This window comes from Ursus americanus, chromosome 13 (genome assembly GCF_024610735.1).
Source record: "Ursus americanus isolate L20-20 chromosome 13, mUrsAme1.1.p, whole genome shotgun sequence".
NCBI lineage: Eukaryota > Metazoa > Chordata > Mammalia > Carnivora > Ursidae > Ursus > Ursus americanus.
Window position 1 is genome coordinate 69,672,516 of NC_142139.1, and position 12,263 is coordinate 69,684,778.

General features: G+C 46.5%; 1 protein-coding gene across 4 annotated transcripts in view; it reads left to right on the forward strand.

Moving 5' to 3' along the window:
* PEBP4 (phosphatidylethanolamine binding protein 4) overlaps positions 1 to 12,263 on the forward strand; it is a 244,906-nt gene that overhangs the window by 39,197 nt on the left and 193,446 nt on the right. Inside the window, exons 1-2 of one of the 4 annotated variants that reach the window (XM_087866624.1) lie at positions 9,285 to 9,358; positions 10,072 to 10,208. In XM_087866624.1, coding sequence (XP_087722750.1) covers positions 10,090 to 10,208 — 119 coding nt within the window. In that variant the 5' untranslated portion in view covers positions 9,285 to 9,358; positions 10,072 to 10,089. Of the gene's footprint in view, positions 1 to 9,284; positions 9,359 to 9,639; positions 9,970 to 10,071; positions 10,209 to 12,263 lie in introns of those variants that run through there. The other 3 variants (XM_045774004.2, XM_045774002.2, XM_045774003.2) reach the window with 3 other exon arrangements.

Here is a 12,263-nt window from a genome sequence, read left to right on the forward strand (position 1 = left end):
TTAGGAGTACTATTCAGTAGCACTGATTACATTCAAAATGTTGAACATTTATCATCCTATGTGTTTCCAAAATATTTATTACCCCAACATAAAATCTATAACCATTAAGTAATAACACCTCTTTGTGAAAAAATAAGTTTCTGCTGCTTCAGCCACCCAATTTATGATATTTTGCCATGGCAGCCCTGGCAAACTAACCATTTGTCTTGTCTCTGATCTTTGGGGAAAATTTTGAGTCTTTCACCACTGAGTGTGATGTTAGCTATAGGCATTCCACAGATGGCCTTTATCATGTTGAGGATGTTTCCTTCTCTTCCTGGTTTGTTGAGTAGTTGTTTTGTTTTGTTTTGTTTTGTTTTGTTTTATCAAGAAAGTTGTTGGTGCCTGGATGGTGCAGTCAGTCAAGCATCTGACTCTTGGTTTCAGCTCAGGTCATGATCTCAGGGTGATGAGATCAAGCCCAGTGTCAGGCTCCATGTTCAGTGTGGAGTCTATTTGGATTCTCTCTCCCTCTCCCTCTGCTCCTGCCACAACCTGCTTGCTTTCTCTCTCTCTCAAAAATAAAATAAATCGTCAAAAAAAAAAAAAGAATGAAACTGGATGCCTGGGTGGCTCAGTCGGTTAAGCATCTGCCTTTGGCTCGGGTGGTGATCGAGTCCCACCTCGGGCCTCCTGCTCAGTGGGGAGTCTGCTTCTCCCTCTGCCCCTCCCCCCACTCACACGCTCTCTCTCTCGCAAAAAATAAATAAATAAAATCTTTTAAAAAAAAGAAAGTTGTTGAATTTTGTCAAATGCTTTTTCTGCCTCAAGTGAGATAATTATGTGGATTTTTTCCTTCATTCTGTCAAAGTGGTGTATTACATTGGTTGATGTTCCTATGCTGAACCATTCTTACATTCTAGGAATAAATCTTACTTGGTCATGTTGTGTAATCTTGTTAATATGCTTCTGAATGCAGTTTACTAGGATTTTTACATCAATATTCATAAAGAATATTGGTCTTTAGTTTTCCTTTCTTGTACTGTCTTTGTCTGGTTTTGGTATCAGGGTAATGTTAGCCTCACAAAATGACTTAGGAAGTGTTCCCTCCACTTTAATCTTTTGAAAGAGTTTGTAGTGACATGTTTTTATTCCCCTCTTACTTTTTTGTGTGTATATTATGTAGGTATATTTTGTGGGTACCATGAACACCACAAAAAACATCCTAAAATTATTACAATCTAATTTGAATTGATACCAACTGAATTTCAATTGCATGTAAAAACTCTACTCCCCTACTTTATGTAATTGATGTCACGAATTATGTCTTTATATATCTATACGCTAGCAAAAGTCTATAATTATTTTTAGGGGCACCTGGGTGGCACAGCGGTTAAGCGTCTGCCTTCGGCTCAGGGCGTGATCCCGGCGTTATGGGATCGAGCCCCACATCAGGCTCCTCTGCTATGAGCCTGTTTCTTCCTCTCCCACTCCCCCTGCTTGTGTTCCCTCTCTCACTGGCTGTCTCTATCTCTGTCAAATAAATAAATAAAATCTTTAAAAAAAAAAGTCTATAATTACTTTTAAATCCTATTTTTTTTTAAAAAGTGGAGTTTCAAAGAAAAATTGTAATAATACTGGCTTTTATGTTTGCCCATTTCTTTACCTCTACCTGAGATCTTTATATCTTCACCTAACATCAAGTTACTGTCTACTGTCCTTTCATTTCAACCTGAAAGACTCTTATTAGCATTTCTTGCAGGGAATCTCTAGTGACAATGAACTCCCTCAGCTTCTGTTTATCTGGGAATGTCTTAATATCTCCCTCATTTTTGAAGGACAGTTTTGCTAGATATAGAATCCTTGCTTGACAGGTTTTTTTTCCTTTATATAATTTAAATACAGTTGACCCTTGAACAACATAAGTTTGACCTGCATGGACCCATTTATCTGTGGATTTTTTTCTCTTCCTTATGATTTTCTTTTTTCTTTTTTTTTTTTTTAAAGATTTTATTTATTTATTTGACAGAGATAGAGACAGCCAGCGAGAGAGGGAACACAAGCAGGGGGAGCGGGAGAGGAAGAAGCAGGCTCATAACTGAAGAGCCTGATGTGGGGCTCGATCCCATAACGCCGGGATCACGCCCTGAGCCGAAGGCAGACGCCTAACCGCTGTGCCACCCAGGCGCCCCTTCCTTATGATTTTCTTAATAACATGTTCTTTTCTCTAGCTTACTTTATTGTAAAAATACGGTACGTAATATATAGACCATACAAAAACCAGTGTTAACCAACTGTTTATGTTATCAGTAAGGGCTCCAGTCAACAGTTATCAGTACTTAAGTTTTGGGGGAGTCAAAAGTTATACACAGATTTTTGACTGCATGGGGGTCAGTGCACCTAACCTCCCTGTTGTTTGCAGGTCAACTGTATGTCCTGATGCCTTCAGGCCTCCAGGGTTTCTTCTGATAAATCAAACGTCAGTTTTATGGAGGATACCTTGTACATATCAAGTCCCTTTTCTCTGCTGCTTTCAAGATTCATTTTTTTGTCTTTCAACACTTTGATTACATGTCTTGGTATGAGTGTCTTTGAGTTTATTTTACTTGGCATTTCTTGAGCTTCTTGCATTTGCAGATTCCCGTACGTCGTCAAATTTGGTAAATTTTTGGCCACTATTTTCTCAATGATCTTTCTGCCCCCTTCTCTCTTTCCTCATTCTGGAACTCTCATAATGCGTATATTGGTCTACTTGATGGTATCCCATGGATCTCTCAAGCTCTGTTCACTTTTCTTCATGCTTTTTTCTTTTTGCCCCTGCTCCTAGACTCAATAATTTCAGTGTTCCTATCTTCAAATTCATGGATTCTTTTTTCTCCTTGCTCAGATATGCTATTGAATCCCTCTAGTAAATTTATCATTTCAGTTATTTCATTTGTCAGCTCCAGAATTTATGTTGTTCCTTTTCATAATTTTTATACTTTGTTGGTATTCTGATTTTGTTCATATACTGTTTTCCTGATTTCCTTTAGTTCTTTGTTCATGTTTTCCTTTAGCTCTTTGAATATATTTAAGACAGTTATTTTAAAGTCTTCAATAAGTCTGATGTGTGAGCTTCCTCAGGGATAGTTTATGTCAACTTATTTTATTCCTTGGAATGGTTATGTTTTCTTGTTCTTTGTGATTTTTTGTTGTTGTTGAAAATTGTGTGTTTGAAAGAAACAACCACCTTTCCCAGTCTTTGCAGACTGGCTGTGTGCCAAAGAAGACCTTTATTAATTAGCTGGGCATTCTCTGGGCCCAGGGATCAGCCCAACCTGAGAGCTTAAGATCCTCTCTCATCTTTTCTGACCATGTGTCTTGCCTGGACCTGAATGTGGCTTTCTCAGGTCCCCCATATACAAAGCTTCTTTTAAATGTCTTAATTTCCCCCCAAGAATTTCACCCTAGCTTCTCTTTGGAGCCTATATTATCTTTTATATGTCTCCATCCATAATCTCTTGCCCTAAATATCTGCAGGTCTGTAGTCTCCCTGCAGCTTTCATAAGCAATACCCACTCCTTATCCTCCCTGAGATCTGAGTTAGACCAGGCAGAGACCAGTCCTTCAGGCAATCCCTAGACAGATTAGAACACTGGAGTAAGATCTGCTTTGTTCTCTCTGATTTGAGAGAGGAAACTGGTAACTGGGCTTCGGTCTCCTCCAAACCAAAACTGAACTATGCTGGGGAGGGTGTGGAGGCAAAAACATGTGAAAATACCATGAAATTTCTTATCATTTTGAAGGCAACTTTTTTTTTGATTGAGCATTCATTTGGTTGCTCTTAATCCTAGACTGTTTTCCAGAGCTTCTAGCTCAGCCAGCTTTAGGGTTTTTATGTGTTTGTTTTGTTGGTTGGTTGGTTGGTTGGTTGGTTGGTTGGTTGGTTGGTTTGGTTTTGGAGTGTGTGTACATGTGTGTATTTTGAAGTTTCCATGAAAGAATGAGAGCTTGAGTATTCCCAGTCCATCACTTTGCTGATGTTACCTGGACTTTTTTCTTTAATAGCTTTATTGAGATATGTTTACATACCACACAGTTCACTAAATTATATGGTATAATCTAAATATGTACACTTTAATGGCTTTTAAAGTATAAAATCCAATGGCTTTTAAGTATATTTACAGATATTTGCAACCATTACCACAATGTTAGAACATTTTCATCACCTCTAAAAGAAAGCCCATACCTTTCCACTATCACTCCCATCTCCCCTATTCACCGGTCCACCCACCCACAGCTCTAAGAACCATGAATCAATTTTCTGTCCCTATATATTTTCCTATTCTGGATATTTCATATAAAAGGAAGCATACGATATGTGGTCTTTTGTAACAAGCTTCCTTCACCTAGCACAATATTTTCCCCCATCCCCTGCTCCAGGGTCTGTAGAGGGCACAAAGGTACTGAGAAGATAAGAGGGAATGGGGAGCAGCAAGGGTGCACAATGGACGAGGCAGACTGGATCAAAACTGGAGTTACACCCAATAGCTACAACATGAGGGTAAGTAGGAAGGAACTAAGTGGTGGCAAGTGAATAGTAGAAGCAAAGATTCACAGGAAACTAGGCACCAGAGAGAAGGAAGTCAGAATAGGTAAGGAGAAAAGACAGTGGTCAAGGGATTGGAGTTCAGAATGAGATGGAAGAGTAGATGCAGTGGGAGTAACAAAGTGACAGCAAAGGACGAAGAGTTTGTTATCACAATGGCTGCTTGAATTTAAGATTTTAGGCACAGAATGGTTTTTAGTGGTGACAGTGTCCAAGAAGTTGCCAGAAAGGAGGCTGGAGAGGAGGGAGAAGTGTTGGAAGAGGTATCTCCATGGATATAGATGTCACCCAGGGTTAATATCAAGATCTGGAGCAAGGGAAAGCTTCCATGCCAAGTAGCAATGTCTTCAGTGGGCAAGGAGTGATAGGAAGACAGATAACACCAATTAGGAGTGATTCAGATGGAGTAAGCCTCAAGAAGTGTAGATTTTGACAAGAAGGCTGAGGATCATGGTATAGAAGCAGCAATGGGGAATGGGGTGCTAGTCAACCTTACCTCTCAACCCTGAGTCATGTTGGGCATGGGAGACTGAACATTCCACACTTTGAAGAACTTCGGGAGAAGTTGCTTTTCAAGGGTCACAGAGATTCTGGTTACAGCAAGGGGTAGAGGTGAAGTGATATCAGTGGGAAAAGCAAAGTCTTTTCATCAAATGGTGTTGGAACAACTGGATAGAACTGAAAGAATAAAAACGGACCTTGCCCAACACAACATATAAAAATTAACTCACAATGAGGGGGCACCTGGGTGGTTCAATTGGTTAAGCCTCTGACTTTTGGTTTCTGCTCAGGTCATGATCTCAGACTCAGTGGGGAGTCTGCTTGGAGAGTCTCTCCCTGTTCATGCTCTTTCTCTCTCTTTCTCTCTCTCTCAAATAAATAAATCTTTAAAAAAATTAACACACAATGGATCAATGATGATCTAAGAGCTAAGATTGGTAAACTCTTGGAAGAAAACATAGAGGAAAAGCTTCATGACACTGGATTTGTCACTAATTTCTTGAATATGACACCAAAAGCATAGACAACAAAAGAAGAAATAGATAAATTGGACTTCATTGCAATTCAGTGGAGTCCACTGAAATTACAACCTTTTGTGCAACAAAGTACATCATCAAGAAAATAAAAAGACTGGGGCAGTTCCTCAAAATGTTAAATATGGAATTGTCATATAACCCAATAATTCTACTCCTGGGCATAACCCAAGAAAATTGAGAGCATATTTTCACAAAATGTGTACAAATGTTTATAACAGCATTATTCACAATAGCCCCAAAGTAGAAACAAACCAAATGTCCATCAACCGGTAATTGGCTAAACGAAATGTGGTGTGTCCATGCAATGGAATATTATTCAGCCATAAAAAGGAATGAAGCACTGACACAACATGGGTTACCTTGAAAACATGCTAAGTGAAAGAAACTGGTCACAAGAGACTATATACACAGTTGATCCTTGATCAACATGGGTTTGAACTGCATGGGTCTACCTATATGCGATTTTTCGGCAGTCCAAGACTATAAGTGTATTTTCTCTTTCTTAAAATTTTCTTAATAATGTTTTCTTTTTTTTTTTTAAGATTTTATTTATTAATTTGACAGAGAGAGAGACAGCCAGCGAGAGAAGGAACACAAGCAGGGGGAGTGGGAGAGGAAGAAGCAGGCTCCCAGCGGAGGAGCCTGATGTGGGGCTCGATCCCAGAACGCTGGGATCACAACCTGAGCCGAAGGCAGACGCTTAACGACTGCGCCACCCAGGCACCCCAATAATGTTTTCTTTTCTCTAGTTTACTTTATTATAAGAAAACAGAATATAACACATATAAGACACAAAATTGTGTTATTTTACTGTTTTTAGGTTATCAGTAAGACTTCTGGTCAGCAGTAGGCTGTTAGTAGTTAAATCCGGGGGGAGTCAAAAGTTATCAGATTTTCAGCTGTGGGGGATTGACATCCATAACCCCCATGTTGTTCAAGGGTCAACTGTAGTATGATTCCATTTATATGAAACATCTAGAATAGGCAAATCTACACAGGTAGAGAGCAGATTAGTGGCTCCCAAGGACTGGGAGAGGAAGAAATGGGGAGTAACTGCTAATGAGTTGTGCTTTGGGGCTTCTTCTGAGGGTGATGAAAATGTTCTGGAATTAGGTAGTGATGATGGTTGCATAACTTTGTGAGGGTTGCAAAACCTTTAGTGATTTCTATGCTAAAAACCACTGAAATGTACATGTTAAAAGAGTGAATTTTATGGTATGTAAATCTCAATTTTTAAATGTAGAGTGAAGGAAAGGAGTAGATTCAGAGATTCCAGAGGTCATAGGTGAAAATATTTAAGGGAGAGGGAAAGCGTGAACATCTGTCTGGATAGAGAAGGAAGGTGACACCTGGGCAGTGACGGGGGGTGGGGGTGTCAGGCACAGGAGGTCTGGAGGGGGGTCGAGTGTTCCAAGAACCCTGGCCCAGGAGATCCCGGGGTTTGGAGGGACCAAGGCATCTCAGGAAGCCAACAGGCTCAGCCTCCGATAGTATTGGGATTTGGTTACAGCCCAGATGGCTGGAGGCATGGAAGTAGGCTCCCAGGGTGGCTACCTTGGGATCTAGAGATGGGAGTTTCCAGAAATAAGGCAGTTGAGCAAAGCAGGCTGGCAAAGGGAAGGGGATGCTGTGCCTTCCTGGGTTTGAATGTGGTTCCCAGATCTTGGACTCCATGTATGAAGTCCTGTGAATCCCCAAGAGAAAGATCAGATTCGAAAATGCCAAGAACCACTGCACTCTGTCAGAGCTCTCTGAAGAAAACAAGCCAGAGAAGGTCAGATAAATAAGCAAAAGGGATTCAGGGCCAGGGGCCAACCTGAGTGGTTGCTTCCTGCTGATGTTTATTGAGTTAGGAGCTGTTACTTGAAAACTGAACTATCAGAAATAGAGGTGGCCCGTTTGTCAGGCATTCACACGGTAATTTATTAAGCATCTAGACAGCCAGGGACTGTGCTTGGAATGCTGGACGCAGGCTCAGTACAGCCTCCCAAGAAGCTTGTGGACCAGGGGTGGGGAACTCTAGGCTAATCTCTAAGCAAGCAATTACAAAATAATCCATCACAAGCGTATGAGAACAAGGAAAGGAATAAGGAGCTAAGATTCTGTGTAACAGGAATCGAATGGAACCTGGGGGTCAGGGCATTTCTCTGAAGAAATGACATTTCAGCTATCCGCCAAAAGGGGGTGGGAAGTGAGGGCGGTGCATGGGAAGGCCCTGGGGCAGGAAGGAGCTTGAGGCCTGAGTGGAGTTAACCCTTGAGCAGCAGCAGCATGGAGTAGAGAGTCACAGTTAGAGAAGCAGGAAGAGCCAGATCATGCTGGCATTACGGGCTAAGTGGGAGATTCTGGGCTTCATTCCAAGAACAAAGGGAATGGAGGGGGACAACAGAGGGGGAAAGACAGGGCACGGCAGAGCTCCAAGAGGGGGCAGTAGAGGAGAGTGGTAAGGGGCAGAGAGTCTGGAGGCAGATGGCATGGGTTCAAATCACAGGTCTGCCACTCACAATCCATGTGACCACGGTCTGGGTCAGCAAACCTCTCTGTAGCTCAGTCTCCTCCTCTGTAAAATGGGGTAATAATAGGACTTACTTCAGAGGATCATATCCAGAGGATTCAATGATAAAAGTTTGGCTCATCCTGAGTAAAGAAGAACTGCTGACACTGGTAGACTCAGCAGGATCAACCCTTTCCCAGGGCCTCTCCCCCACCTCCAGACAACCCCTTTTGGTGCTAAGAGCTGTTGGCATTCAGGAAAGTTTTGGCTTCTCTAGTGGTTGCCACTTTGAAGACCAGAGTCTCTTGGCCTTGGAAGACCATGCTGGCAACGTTGTCCCCGTGGCTCTGGCTCTCCAGCAAGCTCCATGAGAACAGGGACCGTGCTAACCCAATATCATATCAGGGCCTGGCACAGGGGAGGCGCTCAGTACCCACTGGCGAGATGGATTGCGAATGAATGAATGAATGAACGAACAAATGGATGGAGCTGAGGAAGAGTACTTACACTCTGCGTAAGTGACGAGCATTCCCTGGGCGAGGACCATTCCCGCCTGAGGCCCTTACATACACAGCTTGTTCATTCCATCCGCACAGCCATCTTGTGAGGGGGCTACCAGGAGACACTCCCAGGAGGGGAATGACCTTGGGAATGAGTCCTCTGTGGGGGAGCCCTAGGCATACATCAGGGACTCTAATTATTGAGAAATGTGTTTGAGTTGTCACCCCAAAGAAGGGTTTTGGCTAGAAGTCGGCATCCTGGAAGCAGGAATTCAGCTGGAAAGCAAGCAACGCTCGAAATAGTTTCTCTAAAGCTCGAGCTGCATATACTTTATGGCTATGATCTCATCTTCCTTAGCAAGGCACAGGAGCAACGGGGGCATTTTACTTGTTTTTGAGAGGGAGAAGTGGTGCATCCTAGCGAGGCATAGCCCCCCTACCCCTGCCCCCACCCCCACCCCAGCAACCTGGCGGGGCTCAGAGCAGAACCCAGGCGTCCTTGTTGCCAGCTGGTGGAACGTCCCCCAGCACACCCCCACACCCCATCTCAGAGGAGACAGGGAGCAGATCAACTGGAAAGGCAGTGGGAGAACTGCCTTTGATCTTCTCCCTGCCCTCCCCGTTCCCATCGGAGTCCCACACGCAACTTCCTGCAGGCTGCTACCCCCCTTCCTCCCAGCCAGCGCCCGGCAACCGCAAGGCAAGCTGCCCCCTTCCCCAGCAGCCCTGCTGGTTTCTTCTCCAGAGACTATTATTTTGGGTGAGTGCTGAGTTCAGCATTGCGGCAAGGTGCAGCCAGAGGAGCCCTTCTGTCCTCAGCTGGCCCTTTGGAGCTGGCCTCAGGGCCAGGGCCGCCCTAAGTGCAGCGGCCCCTCCTACACAGGGTCACCGCGTCCAACCACCTACCATCCGTCAGACCCAAGGCTGTCAAGGCAGGTGGCACAGGAACTGTGGGCAGGGGACACAGAGCTGTCCAAGGGGCACAGCCTAGCCAGAGCCCTGCTCCTAGAAAAACGACCAAGGTCTTGCTCTCGCAAGGACCCCAGAACCCAAAGTCTGGGATCACCAGCTCCCGGGGTTTGCCTTAAAGCCAAAGAAGCAGGCTGGCCCAAGGCCAGCTGATTGCACATGGGGCGAGTGGCGGGGACAGGACGAGGAGCTGGGGCGACAGGCTTATATAAGCCCTTCTGCCCCGGCCCCCGGGATTAATGGCCAGCAAAGCCCTGCTCCCATGGAGGAGGGGCCTCAGCCGACTGCAAACTGAGTCCGGCTTGGAGCAGGCCCAGATCGTCCCAAGATACCTGTGTCCGGGTGGCAGACTGGCTGCCGGAGCCCAGGCAGCGGCCGCCCTTCTCCTTCTGTTTACCAGAGGTCTCTGTTCCTCCAAGGGGGACCCTGGGGCAGGGACGCGCAGGGTGAGAAGGGCGCCCCCTGCAGAGGGCCCCGCAGCTCTAAAAGCTCCTTCTGTTCCAGGTGTGCGTGGACTGGACAATGAGGCTGGCCGTGGCAGCCCTGTTTCTGGGTCTCACAATGGTGATCACCAGAGACGAGGAGGAAGGCGACCTGTGTCTGTACGAGGCCCTGTCTGACACCGATGCCGTCCTCTGCAAGTAAGGCTGGGCAGGACTCCGGAAAGCAAGGGGGCAGGTCAAAATGGGGCTTGAGATCTCAAGGAGGGGTGTCCCCGGGGGCTCAGGCAGCCTCTGTGGACAGGAAGAGAGTAAGTGAGCCTTCGAGACCACCTGGATGGAGAACGGCATTAAGGAAAGAACTTGAGACGGGATCCTGCCTTCCAGACAGCAGTCTCCCAGCCCCAGATGGTGTACGGACCTGGTCAGCTCCCCTCACACCCCAGGGGCCTCCAGACCTGAGAGGCTGGCTTCACCCTCCCTGCTGGGACCCTGAGGGACCATCGCTCCCTGCAGCCCCGGCTGCTCCCTTCCCCCCAGCAAAGTGGCATTTTAAAGAATAGTGGCAGTTGACAGAGGGCGTGGATTGGTCTCTCCCTGTGTGAGAGGCGGTTGTTTGCCTTCCAGCGACGAGGGCCCAGGAGTGTGGGACAGGTGGGCCTTTTAGGGAGTGTGGCCTCTGGGTGTTATCTGGAGAGGAGGCCGGGCGTCAGGGGTGGACTTTTTCCCTCCGAGGGCACGAGCCTCTCCCTGCCTCCGTCAGCTTTCTCCTCACTGACCACCAGTTAGAAAAGCCAGTCCCGATCATCCTGGACCCATGGCTCATCCTGAGGGTGGCCCGGGGCACTTCGCTGCCAACGCCCTTTGCCGGTTTGGTGGCCAAGGAGGCCGGTGTCCCACTAAAGCCATCAGAAGTGAGAGAGTGGGGAAGAACTTTCCTTTCTTACTCTGTCTCCTTGTATACATTTGAATTCTTACAAATGTGACTTTTAGAAAGATAAATAGATGTTTTCTCTTAAAAAGTTAGGAAGCTGAAACCCCTCCTCCCTCCCCAAAAAGGTAATACACACCCTGCTCTTATCAGTACATTTTTAAAACTCTGGTGAAACAATTGTGGGTGAAGTTTTGTGTGGGAGAAGGAGGGAACGTGGCTGCCTCTCACATGGGCTCCAAGCCTCCAGGCGCTCTGCAGAGTGGAACCTTCCCCCAGGGCTGCAGCCATCTTACTCGGGTAGGCAGAAGATCAAGTCCCCAGGAGCTGGGGACGTCAGCTGGGCTGGACCACGATAAGGCCCACGACGGAGTGCCTCTGTGCTTCCCACGTTCTCTGTGGAACACTTAGAAAGTGATGATATGTGTACGGTCACTGGGGGTGACCAGCCTGGGCCCCAGCTGCCCTAGGCTCTGCCCTGCAGACCTCCACACACACACACACACACACACACACACACACACACACACACACACACGTGCACGCACACACACACGCGCACACACGTGCACACACGCACACGCATGCTGGTGCCCTGCTAGCCTGAGAGCTTGGGGCCTGGAGGGAGCTCGGACGGCTGTATGAGCATCCTCGTCTTGCCGGTGAGGCCGCCCCAGAGATCAAAGAACCTGTTGTCCGCAGAGTTCACACACCTTGCAAGTGGCAGAGCCGGGGTTCAGCCCCTCTTGTCTGACTGTACACTCGACACTCCCCACCTGCCTCTGGCCGCTGACCTTCGTCCAGGGGCTCGGAGCTTCTCAAACTCGAGGAAAGGGGAGTTGTCTTAGTCGACTTCAGGCTGCTGTAACAAAATGCCGGCGCAGGGCACCTCACAAACAGCAGAAATTTACTTCCCATCCTTCTGGAGCTACCAGCAGGGCGTCTGGTGAGAACTGCTTCCTGATTCACAGACCGCTGTCTCCTTACTATGCCCTCGCCTAGTGGAAGGCACCCCCCACTTCCCGATGCTGTCACACTGGGGGCTGGGGTGCAGCCTATGAATTTGGGTCCTTTGCAGGAGCCATTCTCAGGACTGCCTAGAATACACCAGCAGAACCCCAGTTTGAGAAACACGAACCTACCACATGGTAGGAAATGTCCCATTATAAACCATCCCCGCAAAACTGGAGGTTTGTCTTCATGACTGCTGAAGATTTTCGTTGGTAAAATATCATCACTAACTGAGAACACATTATGGACACGCCAGCCCCCCAAGGAGGGTCAGTACCTCCTGTGCTAGGGCCCCCCCTCCCCAAGAACCCTGC